We start from the raw sequence: 17,500 nt of genomic DNA, 5'->3' as shown, positions 1-17,500 counted from the left end.
ACTTCCAGTTGCGCATGCGTACATAAGCAAAGAATCGACGCGACAATAAAACGTATTGTTTTACTGTGTACGTTTTCAGCGTCCAAATTGTTTTTGTTTTTGCATTTAAATATATCAAAATTTTAATTTAACTTTAAGTATTATGGTATCTGTTCAGTGCACATTTATCTATAATTACGGCAAACCAGTTATAATTCAATGGCTGTATGTTTTTTTTTTCAAAAATGAACAATTATAAACAGAAATCTATTTATATTCTTTTTTTCTGATTATATACTTGCATAGAAATGTTTCTGTTATATCGCAAAAAATCTGTTTTCCTTTACGTCACAAGTGTCACGCTCATACATTAATTCCTAAGCTAATATACAATACTGACCCAACGGGTCACGGATAGTCTAGTATTTGAATAAAAAAGTAGCTCACTGTTTGAAACGCTCGATTACAGTTTAAGATCTAACATTTAGAAAGGCCAGACGAGTGTGAAATTGTTATTAATAAAATATTGCTATTTTTTAAAAACTAGTCTGGGTGCCCGGCGTTGCCCGGGTGTTTGGAGGTGTGTGTTGAACAAAAAAATAAATAAATAAATAAAGTGGTAGTCAGCAGTCAGGCTCGAACCTGTACTGTGAAGGAGGAAAAGAACGTGGAAAAAAAACGTGACGTCTTTGTTGTTGCGCAGATGGCCAACCAGAAGTGATTTAAATTAAGGATAGTCAATAGAAAAGAGCCCAGTTGAGGGTGAAGGAATTAATGTTTTTTTTTTTGTTTTTTTGCCAATTTTTCGATATTTGTCATCCATAGGGTCGAGCTTCAAAACATTACTGATCTCGTGAAAATCCGTCGCTTCTGTCGAAAATTTTAGGCAAACACATACCTACATACATGATGATTGCAACGTCTTGTCAGACGAGTGCCACTCCCTCAGACACTTAAAGTCCATGAGCCCAAAAATAACTTCTCTCACCACCGGACCATTTTTATAGACAAATCCCTGAGGGAGTATCTATACACAGATGATGTTACAGAGTCTTAGCTTTGTACGACAGCTAAGTCTCTCTCTCGGTTCAAAATGTTGAGATCCGGCTACAAGCAAGAGCAAGATAGCCAGCAACAAGTTAAACTGCAGACCAGCTTAATGCGGGTACTGGTCTCCCCTTTTATGGTTTTTTAAATCAGAGATTTGCTTCTCCTAGAAAGGTTGTCTTCACCACGGCTTACAGGAGCCCTCTCCACCCCATACATACATACATACATACATACATACATACAGTTGAGATTTATATTATAGATTAGCACTTAGCACTTTTATCCGTTGAGCAATGCGTACTTGCAATTTTGACAGGGATATACAAGTAAGACAATTGCTTGCATTGTCGTATGAGGTACAAATCAAAATCTATTTGGCAAAAGAATTGTGAACATATTTATTAACGCATTCATGGTGGAATTCACGGTTTTGGTTAAACCAGTATATTAGACGGAAACGCCAAGTATCCCTGCTGATTAGATATCAAGAAAAAAAATAGAGGTCCAATAAATGTTCGCGTTTTTTTTCTTTCTCCCGCCATGTTTGCTGATTGGGTTCGTATAAGATCATTTTGCTTGGATTATGATGGAGTCTCATGTCGAGAACGATATATGAGTGTTTTATTATCGGCTGAAACTTCACAGATTATAGATCATGCAATGAATTGGTTTATATATATATATATATATATATATATATATATATATATATATATTTCTTAACCATTCCAAAATCACAGTGCAGACATATTCACTTAATTAATACACACGCACACACACACGCGCGCGCGCACACACATATATATTGTGTGTGGTATAATAATTATCCAAGTTACAATATCAATTTTTCTCAATTGGTTATTTGTTACTTTTTGAACGGTATCCATTGCAATATTGTTTCGTATTGCGACTAACAAGTTTGCAAAATTATGTTATTGCTGTATATTTAGTCACGTATTCATCAGATGTTTACTTTTAAAAACTTATAAAAACACTATTTTTGACAACTTACATGGTTCTTGTAGCCGACACTTTCTACCGCTCCTTCTCAGTTACGAATATATATATATATATATATATATATATATATATATATATATATATATATATATATATATATATACTTATGCACTACTAAGGTTCCTTTTACCGACCCTACAGGAAACATCTACGTAAAAAAAGAGGGAGTATCCATGGGATCACCCTTAGGCCCAACATTTGCTGAATATTACATGTCAGCAATTGAAAATAAAATCTTTAATGGCAGTATTGAAAAACCCACAATATATGCACGATATGTAGATGATATATTTATATTATCCAAAAGTATAAACGAAATAAAAAAACTAAAAGAAACACTCGAACTAAACTCCCATCTAAAATTTACCATAGAACATAATATAAACAATAAAATACCATTTCTAGACATACTAATTAACTCCGAAAACAACGACAAATTTACCACCACCGTATACAAAAAATCAACTAGTAAACATTCCTGCCTTCTTAATTTTAACAGCTATTGCCCCAACAAATATAAAATAGCCATAATAAAAAACCTATTAGACCGAGCACACCGAATATCATCTAGTAAAATCCTTTTCTACAAAGAGCTAGCAAACATTAAACAAACACTAGTTAACAATAACTTTCCCAATAAAATAATCGATCCAGAAATAGCCCAATTTATTAGAAATAAAAACAAACCAATTAATCAAGACGAAAACACCCTAATTCCTCTATACTACAAAAATCAAATGCATTATAATCACAAACAGGACGAAATCACCATCAAAAATATTATAAAAAGATACATAAAAATAAAAAATCCTAACAACAAAATAAAACTAATAATATATTATAAAAAATACCTAACGAAAAACCTAGTAGTAAAGAATAATAACAACGATACAACCGATAAAATAAGTATGGTCAATGCAGTTTATTTGTTTAAATGCCCCCTCGATGACTACTACTCGAAAAATATGAACTATATTGGCCATACACGCACTACATTGGGAAGACGTCTCACAGGACATTAGAACACCTCCAGTGCTATTTGCAAACACCTCGAACAAGAACATAACATAATAAACACCACCTCCAAACAATACAAAGAACTTTTAAAAAATAACACTAACATATTAAAAACTTGCAATAATTACCAACGACTAACAATGCTAGAAGCATTAATAATAAAAAGTAAAAACCCAACCATTAATAAAATAAACTTTGTCAACAGCAGCCGAATTCTCTACCTATTCTAACACGGTAAAGGTGAAGAGGAAGGGGAAAAAATTCAAATTAGGCGAAACTACGCATGGTAAATTAGTAATAAAAACAGTAAAACGACAGAGAACAAATCAATCAATAAGTAGGATGCACAGGAAGAACAACCCTGACGATGGTCAATCGAGACCGAAAACGTTCGGTAAACTAGGGGACTTTATAAGAACTTTGGATCCCACAACAAAAATACTTGTACGAAAACAAGAAAAATTCGAAAGAAAGATCATAAAAAGAAGAACGAAGATACTCTTCAATAAAATATGCGCGAATATATATATATATATATATATATATATATATATATATATATATATATATATATATATATATATATGCTGTGTCAGTCGCCTTATTGCAGATTAGTAAAATATCAATATTTCGCTAAATATACATCACAACAAAATGAAAATTATATTATCAAACGACTCTTTTAAGGTTAGTTATTTCCCAAAATTTTATTCAAATACAATGTTTTATCTTGCTAACTTTACTTTTTATTATATTTTTCTGTCAAAGAATAATAAACAAAAACGTATCCTGGGTATGGGCCTCATATAAATTAATTATTTATCGACATATCCACCATTTTTTTTTTTTTAACTTAAAACAACCTTTTGTCCCCTGAGGAATTCTTTGATCTTAAAAGGAGTTATGGCTCTAGCAACATGAACTATGTTCCTCCACAAGGAATCCTTTCAAGTAAATTGTTCTTTTCCCTCATAAACTCCTTTTTTAATAATGAGCAGAGATATTCAATGGGGTTAAGGTCGTGAGAAGATGATGGTCAGGTCATGAGAATTTTCCCAACGAATTCCATAGATTCAAGGAAGGATGCAGTCGCCTCAAATAGAATGGGATGGTACATTGTCATGTATAAAAATCATCTGAAAACGACGTGACAATGGTAGGTCATCTAGCCATGTTGACAAATGTTTATCCAAAAAGGCCGTGTACGCATTGCTGGTAAGCTTTACATCCTCTGGCGCTCGGAGTGGTCCGGCCAAAATATGATGCTTCCATCTTGTTGGCGATGAACTCTGTAATAGGTCGGAGTTCCGTTCGGGTTTCAAACTTTGGTCTATGTATCAAGACCGTCAAGAGTAGCATGGACCTCATCCCTAAATAGGACCTGTTGGAAATCCATTTTCATATAATTCTGTGTCCAAGCCATTCGTTTTTCCCTATGTTGTTTGCTCAATGGAGGCATTGGGAAAGGTTTGATGTTCCTTGCAATCTCATTCAACACATTGTATCGGGCATCCTTGGATCTTGGAGTGATTCTAGCTTTTGCAAAAACGAAAGCGCTGGTGCTGTTAGTGTTTCGCTTGACTTCCCTACGAATTTTAGGTACTCTTGCATAATTTGACCCGAATTCTCGTGAATTCTATCAACCATGGATCGGGCGAGACCGGCAATCATCGGTGTCAGCCGAGTGTTGTTCAAATATTGAAACGCTAGCTCGACTTTTTATTTAATTTTTTTTTTTCTGTCATGTTTTTAATAATTTTAAGGTGATATTCAAGGGGGGACATTTAATTTCTGATTATTATTTTTTTTGTTTTTGTAATTCAATTTCTGGGAGTTTGATCAGCCAATGAAAAAGCTCTATCTAAACGGAAGCAGACGACATTCGAATTGGAAGATAGCGACTAAACCAACAAAAAAAAAAAAAGAAAAGCTGACAAACAAATATATTTTCCAAACTCGAGTCTTGGACTTTTGGTTTGTGGGCTATCATGACTCGTGGCTCATGTGAGCTGTAACGGTGTTTGACTGTGGCTATATATATATATATATATATATATATATATATATATATATATATATATATATATATATATGTGCTCATTTCGATACAAGGAAAGGTTTCAACTGTATTAACTATACAAGCGTACAATTGTTTCGGCTCATACTGATATTTTTGTATACAGTATATATATATATATATATATATATATATATATATATATATATATATATATATATAATTTCAGTTTAATATTTTCCAGAGGTGAAAATAACCAATGAAGTTTTAACGAGGTTAATACACGAGTGCTCAATACCGAAGTAGGGCAAGATACACTTTTTATTTGTTTTACATAAGCATTAATATGTCGCTACACATTCATGACCATATTTGGGGCAGCCATTTGCAAGTATCCCCTGAAGAGGTCTCTAGTTACTTGTAACTGGTTGACCAAAATATGCTCATAAATGTGTAGCGACTACATTGCTCATGTAAAACAAATGAAAACTATATATATATATATATATATATATATATATATATATCCCTCTTGGCAACCCCTGATCAGTGAGGATGGTGGGGAGGGATGAGAGACACCTGCCTTCATAAATCCATGTGCTGTAGCCAATGGCATGGAGATCCAAGACGACTAAAGCATATGGATAAGCTGCAGCCTTCGTCCGCCGTCCCAGCCATTGGGTTTCGAGAGCTTCTTCAGGAGCACGGTTGGGGATTTATTGTCAGAGTGACATAACTGGCACCCTCCCCTTTTGCCAGGTTAAGTTTTCCAGTCGGGGTAGTATGCCGTGGTGTGGCTGGGATTTCACTACTTCCCTTTTTGGCGCCATCGGCAAGAAGTAGGCGGATACCCAAATGCCTACCCTAGGCATACGTGTTTACTAGTTGTTATTACACTACTCTACTAGCAACACAAAATAGAACTACTACTACATACATCCTACCCTCCCCCATATATATATATATATATATATATATATATATATATATATATATATATATATATACACATAAGTTTGTTTTTGAAATATCGTTAATTTCAATGTATGCCGTTTTCGTTTAACGGGTCTAGATTGTTATTTTGAAAACGAGTTACCGTTAATTTTGAGTTAAGCTCAATGTATATATTTAATAGGTGCAGAGCATATATAGTGCAAAATTTTTTCCCATTACAGCTGTTTCGTTACCATTCATTTCCACTAACGAAAAAAAATCCAGGAAATAAACAAAGGTTATAAAAAAAAAGAAAACGTGAGTCTTTGAATTTTCAACAAAATTTTGCACTACATATATATATATATATATATATATATATATATATATATATATATATATATATATATATATATTAAGGATGGGACGATTCCAATATTTTTTACCGATTCCGATACAATTACCAATTCCGTATAAAATTCCCGATTCTGTGTCTTTATAAACATCTAAATATTTAACTATAAAGTTATTTTTCACCATCACCATACAAACGTGGTAAATGTGCAAATATTTTCTCAAACGTAAAAATACTCTTGTGACGGATGATCTATCGATTTTAGTTTTACTGGTAGTTTAAAATTAATAGATATTCATGACTTTAGTATTCTTATCAGCAGTAGAAGACTTTTCTTTTAAGAAAATCAAATAAAAAAAGCCAGTTAAAAGAATCGTTTTTAGCATCAGAAAATAGGCACAAATTTTTACTGATTCCGATACTGATACCGATTCCAATACACCAAAATTTTCGATTTTTTCGATTCCTGATTGCTATTCCGATTAATTGTCTCAATACTAGTGTATATATATATATATATATATATATATATATATATATATATATATATATATATATATATATATTAAGTCCTAAAAGATTCTCTCTTTGTTTTCTCTGTTGAGCCAGGTTCGAAATCATTCAGTTAGCTTTTCACTTTTTATTTTTTAATTCATCATGATTAATAAATTCGGTCTATCATTAAATTTTGTAACTATGTATATATATATATATATATATATATATATATATATATATATATATATATATACATAGTTACAAAATTTAATGATAGACCGAATTTATTAATCATGATGAATTAAAAAATAAAAAGTGAAAATCTAACTGAATGATTTCGAACCTGGCTCAACAGAGAAAACAAAGAGAGAATCTTTTAGGACTTAATGTAGTTTCTATTATGTTTCCCTATTTTTTTCTCCACTTGTCACCTTCCATATTTCCGTCTCACATATTTTTTTCTTAACTGTTATGAACCTTGATTTTAGTTCTGTTGAGAGATGTTGGAAACCGGTCAGCTATTGTTTGGCTTTGTATTTTTAAATCCGTTATGGTTAATAAATTCGGTTTGTACATAGCTAATGTTCGAACGTTCTGTTCGAGTGTAAAAAAGAAGAAAAAATTAGAAACATATAAATAAAAAACACTGCCATTTTGCCATTTAAGCCGTCTCACATTATAGCCAGTGCCTCTCAATCATAGAGGTCCGGTCATTCGCATAAACAACCCGACCATCATTCAGGTTCAATATGAGGGTGAGGGCACGCTTATGTGCTTTTAACGATTGTAAACGATTTTGATCGGCTTTTTCAATAAATTCACAAAACGCAGTTTTTTTAATTCATCACTCGCCTGAAGATGACATATGGAAGTTGAAAACATTCCCGACTATGGCAAATTTCTTTTTACACTTGAACAGAAGTTCGAATGTTGGCTTGTCAAAAGGAAAAAATAAATCGCAAGCGAAACAAACAGGAAATATCCCTGCTGTTCAAGGAAATATGCATGGGTGTGTATGTGTGTGTGTCTGTGTGTATGTGTGTGTGTGTTACATAAGCATTAATATGTCGCTATACACACACACATACATATATATATAATTATTTTTTTACTATAATAATTAAATACCTACAGACACTAGTGTTTCATCCTTTCGGGATTCTTCAGTGCAGGGTGTCACGATTACTACCAGTCGAACGATTCGAACCCCGCGACATCTCTGGCTCGATTAGCGGAGGCCGTATCCATTCGGCTACTATTAACCGTGTGAAATAGCGTTGAATTTTAAACATTTTAATTTAAATGTTCATTACGTCAGACAGACAGTGATCAAATCGTTATACGATGATCTACGCATAAGAGCTAAATTGACCGACTTTTAATTCAACGGAAAGTGCTCAACGATAAGAAACGAATTTCTTAAAGGGGCTGTCATAATTATTTTTTTACTATAATAATTAAATATATATATATATATATATATATATATATATATATATATATATATATATATTCCATTTGTGATGCAGAACTGTAGTTCTGGTGCCATGTGTCTGTTGTACTTCTCTCAAGTTCAAATGAGAACCAGTTTTTATGAGCGTGCAATGTTGAAACAAAAGTAAATGAAAGATTTATGGCGGCCATTTTGGTCATGGTAGAAACTGTGGAAGCCATTTTTTTTTTCTGTTTACTTTGAACTCATTCAAAGAAGATTCTAATCTGTCAAGCGAATGATTAAAAACTCATAAGAAGAAACAAAAAAAAACAAATAAAAAAAACTAAAACTAAAAACTGTTTATAACCTTTATTTTTGTTTCTTCTTTCTTTTTCTTTTTAAATATTTTATGTTTCTTTTTCAAGGTAATTAGGATTTGTTAAAAAAAAAGCACCTTTAGGAAAAGTCGAAAATCCTAGTAATTAACTAACTTATATAATCGATAAAAATAAAAAGCAACAATATATATATATATATCTATACCGTTAAAAGATAATTGTGTCTACCTGTTTATGTGTGTGATTAGTTTTGATGTATATGGTACCTATTATCCTAAAATCTATATATTTATAACAGTGAGAATGTGTGAGGATAATTTTCAACCTATATACTCAACAAATTTTTTATCTACAGACTTGAAATTTGGTATATAAGGTATTCGGATATGGGGGGAAACTTTTTAATCGGTTTTCATCCCGAAAATGGGCTACAAAGACGTCAAATTTGAAAAATTTGGTACTTGGGAGTCATCGGATTTTTATGTTTTTCAACTGTTGTTATGTTGTTATTCTACCGGAAAACACCGGAAACTATTATAATCGTCGATTATTATTATTAGTAGTAAAAATATATTGTTAGATAGAAATATTTTAAAGGTGTGAAAATTTATGTTAAGTTGAAATAATTACATTTAATATTTGTCAGGAATGTTGATAGTTAATTTGACAGATGGAATTTAAGTTAACAAAAATATAAGCAAATATACGTGACAAAATACCCAGCAAAGATTTTTAGACTACGTGTAGTGATGACGTAATAAAAATATAGATTTTGTCATGTAGTTACGTGGGAGATCAGTTTCAATATGCAATGCATTAGAGACGGGTAGGGTTTTATGACGGGATGCCCATGAAAGTCAGAAGGGGCAACTTAGAAAAATGTAATCTTATACAAAGCATGCCAACACTGGAAAAGGACCCGGCAAAGAATAAATGATTTTATTTAAAAATATGATTCCCGTCTGAGCGATTTCACTTTCGGAGAGAAGCACCTTTAATTTCAGGACGCATGGAAGAGACGCGCGGAAAGAAGATTTCAGTTATATTTTTGCTGGTGTTCCAACCGACAACGATATCTCTAAACTGTTAATTTATGTATGCACACATCAACACCCAACTAGACGAATCACATATCAGAACCTTAACACTCATGAGTTAAAAGAAACTCATTATAGAAACACACATCTGTTAAATAGACACCTGTATGTATGTATATATATATATATATATATATATATATATATATATATACTTGTTTATTGTTATATAAACATGCTCACATCCCGCTACTACAAATAGCCACTTGTTTCAATCAAACAACAGATATCATCAGGCAGGTTTGATTGAAACAACAGATATCATCAGGCAGCGACTTGACTATTCAAAAGTTTGAATAGTCAAGTCGCTGCCTGATGATATCTGTTGTTTGATTGAAACAAGTGGCTATTTGTAGCAGCGGGATGTGAGCATGTTTATATAACAATAAACAAGTATTATCAGCTCTTTTTATTGAGCACTATCTAACAAACTCGTTGAATTCATTAGTCCATTACTTTTGAATATAAAAAAACCCGCGTATATATATATATATATATATATATATATATATATATATATATATATATATATATATATATATATGGCTGAACATCAACTTTTGGGCGCCATTTTATACAATATTCCAGCTGAAATAAAAAAGACCGCTCGGCGAATGGAAAAGATATCCAGAAATTTCAGAAAAAAGAATAACTCTGTCGTGTTCAATCACAGGTGCTTGAGAATATACAGACATATACATATAGACATACTAATGTACTACCATAAATCACGTGACAGGGCATGCAATAAGCTAAAAAAAAATATTTTGTGGTAAAGTAGCGTTGATTATTAAAAGGAAAATTACAAAGATGCCTTTTGTGACAGTGTAGTTGTCGTCCCTTCTGTTCAAACCATCAAAGCTGTTATTCCCTCATCTTGATCTCCATCGGCTCTATGTTGTAACATCTTCGGATATTTGTAGTATCTATATATAGATAGGATAGCGTGAGTGTTATTTATTTTATGTGTCATGCTTATATCCGAGTGACTGTCGTTTAATTGTTATGGATTTCCATTTCTTGTAATGAATAATTTTACCAAGAATTCTTCATAAGTGTTGGTGTGGTTATAGCTGAAGGAACTCAAGTTATATATCATCTATACATATATTTTTTTCATAAGTTTTGGTTTCAGTTTCGATTCAACCTGATGCACCCAAGTCATATGGATATATTTTTTTTTAACTTTATAATATAGATAGAACTTTATAATATCGATAGAACATTAACTTTATATTAATATATATGAAATAATCAAGAATTAAAATATCATATTTAAACGTACTTTATGACCAGGCTATGCCGGATGTCTCTACTAGCTTAGATAAATACTTTTGCAGTTTTAGCAAAAGAGCTACAATAATATCAGAGCGTCTCCATTTACACTGAACATCTACAGAATGCTAACATCAATATATTACATATGAATGAGTCCTCTGTGGAATTTCCACAGGTCCTGCTAGTTTGGATTATTTGGATTTTTCAAATTACTGTTCTTTGATGTTATTCTTATAACGTGTCTGCCGATCGAACCGCCAACTTTTTTCAAGTGCATTTCATTGAGCACGGGAATTTTTCCGTTAAACTTTAGAATTTGTGTGAAATTTCGAATGGGAATTTTTTATTTTATCCACGGGTGTAGTTTGTTCTCATTCCATCAACCATGGCCGGGTAGAAATTTTATGAAATCTGTGCATTGTCTTATGAAATCTGTGCATTGTGTTTCCTAATCGCACATACTAATCGTATGGAAACTTCAACCTTCAGAAGATTGTCACTAAGAACTGATTATTGTTTAATATTTTATCCGTTGCGTTGCGCCTTAGTCCTTAAGATGTCGTCGAACAATTTAACTCACCATATCTAGATGTGAGAGAGGAATATTAAATATGTGTTTGTTTGTGCAGGGTGGCGGGGGAGGGATAATCAGAATCTGAAAACCCATATATTTCTTCAGTTTGCGATAGTTCTTTTGCTCAGAATTGTGAATGTCTACATGAGAGAGCTTGAATGTCTACATGAGAGAGCTTTAAATGTCTACAGGAGATAGCTTAAATGTCTACATGTGAGAGCTTGAATGCCTACATGAGAGAGCTTAAATGCCTACATGAGAGAGCTTGAATGCCTACATGAGAGAGCTTGAATGTCTATCTGAGAGAGCTTGAATGTCTACATGAGGGAGCTTAAATGTCTACAGGAGATAGCTTAAATGTCTACATGTGAGAGCTTGAATGCCTACATGAGAGAGCTTAAATGCCTACATGAGAGAGCTTGAATGCCTACATGAGAGAGCTTGAATGCCTACATGAGAGAGCTTGAATGCCTACATGAGAGAGCTTGAATGTCTACATGAGAGAGCTTAAATGTCTACATGAGAGAACTTGAATGTCTACATGAGAGAGCTTGAATGCCTTCATGAGAGAGCTTGAATGTCTACATGAGAGAGCTTGAATGTCTACACGAGAGAGCTTGAATGTCTACATGAGAGAGCTTAAATGCCTACATGAGAGAGTTTGAATGCCTACATGAGAGAGCTTAAATGTCTACATGAGGGAGCTTAAATGTCTACATGAGAGAGCTTGAATTTCTACATGAGAGAGCTTAAATGTCTACATGAGAGAGCTTGAATGCCTACATGAGAGAGCTTGAATGTCTACATGAGAGAGCTTAAATGCCTACATGAGAGAGCTGGAATGTCTACATGAGAGAGCTTGAATGTCTACATGAGAGAGCTTGAATGCCTTCATGAGAGAGCTTGAATGTCTACATGAGAGAGCTTGAATGTCTACATGAGAGAGCTTGAATGTCTACATGAGAGAGCTGGAATGTCTACATGAGGGAGCTTTGCCTACAGGAGTGAGCTTGAATGCCTACAGGAGAGAGCTTGAATGTCTACATGAGAGAGCTTGAATTTCTACATGAGAGAGCTTGAATGTCTACATGTGAGAGCTTGAATTTCTACATGAGAGAGCTTGAATGTATACATGTGAGAGCTTAAATGCCTACATGAGAGAGTTTGAATGTCTAAATGAGAGAGCTGGAATGTCTACATGAGGGAGCTGGAATGTCTACATGAGGGAGCTTGAATGTCTACAGAAGACAGCTTGAATGCCTACAAAAGAGAGCCTTAATGTGTACTGAAGAAAGCTTGAATGCCTACTGGAAAAAAGATGAATGTCTATAGGAGAGAACTTTAATGCTTACTAGACACTCTCCTCGAGTTTCTAAGGTCTGTACAGAAGTTTCTCAGGACAGTGTACCATGGGGATACTTTCCCCTACAAGTATAACCTGACAAATTTATGTAATATTCGCAGCCCCAATAAGATCTCCTCAGTATGGCTAGCCCACACTGACTTTTAACGAGTAATGGTGCAACTTCTCCAAGTGACTTTACCTCAAGTAACAGTAAGAAGCTGGATACTCCACCAGACTTGCTGAATTTTTGTCCTTGAATCAAAAGATCACAAGAAAGATATTCTATAACATATTTAAATGGTCACTTGGGGAGAGGAAAATTATGTTCACAATTTATTTACTAAATAAATGTGTGAGATGTAAAGGAGAACTTTAATGGGATAATCGAATATTTATGTGTTGCATATAGAGATCAAGTGTTAACCCTAGGAAGGGGGGTCGCCTTGATTTCTGAGAACTTTGACTGAGTTTTAATGAAACAAAAAGTGAACAGTAAAATAGAACTTGAAGGCCTACTAGAAAGAGGAGGACTTGAAGGTCTACTAGACAGAGGAGGACTTGAAGGTCTACTAGAAAGAGGAGAACTTGAAGGCCTACTAGACAGAGGAGAACTTAAAGGTCTACTAGATGTCCTTCAATGTCTAGATCTAGGATCTCTTTGTACAGGAGTTTGTCAAGATAACCTAGCATGGGGATGATTCTCCTTGCAAGTAAACACTGTCCGAAATATTCAAAATGACAAAGTATTCAAGGAGCAAATAAAATCCCCTTGGTATGGCTACTCTACACTGTCTTATATAAGGATGGGTACACCTTCTCTAAGTGATATAGCCTATAATAACAACATTTAAGCATAACATGCAGTCGCAGCCGAGTTTGAACTCACTACACGAGTTTATAGTGTAATTCAAATTGTCCATAGCTGAATACTTGATGCTTCGCCAGGGCTATCAAGGATATTTTTTTATCGTGACGCCATCACTAGATAAGTTGCCTACCATGGCTTAAGAGAGGTCTATCTATCCTCGAGAGAAGGATAGACTGCACCAGTTTCCCAACCTGGTATTTTATCTCACGGTACATACAGCGCCTTACCTTCCCAAATGGTCACCCACCTGGTACTGGCCAGGCTCAACGTTGCTTAACTTCAGTGATCTGGCGAGAACCGGTGTGTCAACATGATTGTGCTATACTACATTAAGCTGGATACTCCACCAGTATAGATGAATTCTTGTCCTGGGATCCAGTAAAAGCAAGAGACCACAAGAAAGATATATTATAACATAGTTAATTGGTCAATTGGAGAGAGGAAAATGCAGGTTCCTAACTTCTTTACAAGCTCTTTTAAGAGAACTGTAATGTAATATTCGAATATTTAATAATTCATTTATTGCGGACTATTATCCTTATCTTTCTTAGATGCTGTTTCACAACATTTCAGCCAACTATTCCTCTGGCCTCCTAACTGCATTCTCAGCAATTACTTTTGTCATCTCACCACGTTTTTGGCCAAGTAAGCCTCTGGCTGGCTTTGGGTAGGATTGAAACCGCTATCTTCAGACAATTCTCACATGGAACCTTAGAGATTCAACATTTCTATCCACTGTGCCACGGGCCCCAAAGGGTGATCATCAATATTTATTCATCTCATACAGAGATCAAGTGTTAGCCCCAGGAAGTGGGGGGGGGGCTTTATTTTTGAGAAAGCAGCCAGTTCTGGGAACATACACCAGAAAATACAGTTGAAAATAAGTTACACACCATCCATTACGACTATGCAATCCTTACAGCTATGCACCTAGAAGGTGAAGCCATTAAAACCTGACATAGTGATATGCAACGAGAAGGAAAAAAGAAGCAACCTTAGTAGAAGTCAGTATCTCCAATGATGCTGGGCTAAAAAGAGCTGAGAGGGAAAAGATAACGAAATACTGAGGTTTTATGTATGATATGAAAAGAAATTGGAATCTTTGGAAGATCTCCATCATTCCAGTAATCATAAGAAACAACTGGACTCATGAAAAAAAAAATTTTCAAAAGCTACCTGGCAAATATACTCGGTGAACCAAGTGCAGGAAAGATACAAACAATTGCATTTAAAGAGACGGTTAGCATCTTAAAAAGATCTCTCGGTTGGAATGCATGAGATAGCAGGTGAATATCTGGCATCCGAGAGGATGCCCTGTTCCCAGCTAAAACAAAATAATAAGAAATTAAAAAAAAAAAGTCGTGTGATGATAGAATCGTCTGACATTGATCTCAGCAATCTTTAGCACCATTTTTTTGATCCACAATTTTTTCACTTTTTTTTTTCTTTTTTTATCATTTTATCACTTATTTCAGGAACTAAAACTCCAAGAGTCTTGACTCCAATCTTTGACACGCAACTCTAAATACAATTCTTTAGAAATGTTTGGTAAGTTTTCAAAAGCCCTTCTCTTATTTTGTGTGTTGTTACAGCAATGGTGGCGGCGGCGGTTGTTATGGCAACTGTTTCTCCCCTCCCCATACCCTGTTGTGGGATTTTACACACACACACACACACACACACACACACATATATATATATATATATATATATATATATATATATATATATATATATATATATATATATATATATATATATATAGGAGGAGTATAAGAAAGCTATAGCAATGCAAAGAACCGGCAGTGAAATTGGTGTGACGTATGTACAAAAATGGGTTCTTGTTTCTTTCGTTTCCCCATTTTTGTACATACGTCACATCACTTCAACACCCTGTTTCCTGCATTAATATAGCCTTCTTATACTCCTCCATATTTATTTATCAGCAATGCTTTAAGCAAACTACCTTTCCCTTGTGCATATATATATATATATATATATATATATATATATATGTATATATATATATATATATATATATATATATATATATATATATATATATATATATATATATCGATTACTCATTTTGACCTACTCGACGCATTATTTGGTGTCTACGTCATGAAACCTCATACAAAATAGATGGTGTCAGTCGTTTTGGTGATCGCGCCCAAATTACGTTCTACGATTTCTTGTTTGTTTTTGTTTTTCATTATATTTTTTTTAATTAATATTTATTTACTTTTATTATTATTTTTTTTTTCAAATATATTTATTTCACCGAATTACGTTACACGATTTTTTGTTTTATTTCAATATATTTTTCGCATTACCGAATTCGTATTTAGTTTTTAATTTAGATTTATTTCATTTAATACTAGCAGGGGCGCCTGGCGTTGCCCGGTCGTAAAATACACTTAAATATGATATTTTAATTTACGTAGATTTCGTATTTATTATTATAGAGTCAATTCTCTTTCGATTATTTTCACATTATATTGTACTAAATATATAGTCGTTATTTTAAAAGTGAAAAAAAAAAATGTGTGATTGGAGTACCATCAGCTAGAATCGAAACCGAAACCAAAATTGATAATGGGGATTGTTAAAGAACTATAGCGATCATTAAAAAAGCAAAAAAAAGCAAAAAGGGAAGGACAGAAAAAAAAAGAAACAGGTAAAAAAGAAAATTGGGAAGAGAGATGAGGAAAGAGAAGATACATATAAACAATTATATATAAATGGGTCGCGTGTGTGTATAATGTGAAATATTATATATAGTGATTACCACAGCCCAAAGAACGCCGCAGCCCACATGAGCCATGCCAGCCAACAAACCGGAAGTCTAAGACTCGAGTTTCGCCCTCATTTGGGCTCATCAGTCAAACATATCCGCACAAAATCCCTACTTGTGAGACATGTTTGGGGTTCAGCTAGTTGGATGACCACGTCCCTTGCCGAGATGAAATAGGTCTATTCCACCGCTTGATTTTGTCATGGCTTGCTTGATCTGTGTTGGTTAATAGAATTTCTTGTGTGCAGGGCGTTTGCTCAGTTGGTAGAGCGCTTGTCTCGCATGCAGGAGGCTCGGGTTTCAAATCCTGGGTGCAGATATGTCTGACTGATGAGCCCAAATGAGGGCGAAACTCGTGTCTTAAACTTCCGGTTCATTGGCTGGCATAGCTCTTGTGGGCTGCGGCATTCTTTGGGCTGTGGAAATAATTACACACACATATATATATATATATATATATATATATATATATATATATATATATATATATATAATGGTCGTGTATATATATACATCTATTTATATTATTTTATATGTATCTATGTATTTCTTATCTGCTCTTTCCTCCCTCTCTCTCTCTCTCTCTCTCTCTCTCTCTCTATATATATATATATATATATACACACACACACAGTGCATAAGGTATTTGAGGACACCCTTAACACTGTAGAAAAACAGAAAATGAAACTGTTAAATCATTAAAATTTACAATTTCTTGCAAGAAAACATATAAATATAATATTAATCTACGTTTTATTTTGTATATATATTCTCGTTTGGCTTCTATCACAGACTTAATTCGAGTTTGAAACCGACTGCAAGCTTTGATCAGGCTGTCTTTATTTATGTTATCCATTGCTCGGGCTATTGCTTCCATCCGAGATGATTTGGTATTATAA

At 33.7% G+C, this 17,500-nt stretch overlaps 1 protein-coding gene across 15 annotated transcripts in view; it reads left to right on the top strand.

Annotated features, from left to right (window-relative positions):
- Window positions 1–17,500, top strand: part of LOC145259826 (multiple C2 and transmembrane domain-containing protein 1-like) — a 992,069-nt gene that overhangs the window by 304,187 nt on the left and 670,382 nt on the right. For 4 of the 15 annotated variants that reach the window (XM_080117643.1, XM_080117642.1, XM_080117637.1 and 1 more), the window contains exon 3: window positions 15,280–15,352. The exons of the other annotated variants lie outside the window; for them this stretch is intronic. In XM_080117643.1, coding sequence (XP_079973769.1) covers window positions 15,346–15,352 — 7 coding nt within the window. In that variant the 5' untranslated portion in view covers window positions 15,280–15,345. The remainder of the gene's footprint in view (window positions 1–15,279; window positions 15,353–17,500) is intronic. 15 annotated transcript variants of the gene reach the window in all.

This window comes from Euprymna scolopes, chromosome 35 (genome assembly GCF_053919585.1).
Source record: "Euprymna scolopes isolate OS-2025 chromosome 35, ASM5391958v1, whole genome shotgun sequence".
NCBI classification, from domain to species: domain Eukaryota; kingdom Metazoa; phylum Mollusca; class Cephalopoda; order Sepiida; family Sepiolidae; genus Euprymna; species Euprymna scolopes.
This window is presented reverse-complemented; position numbering and strand designations above follow the sequence as displayed.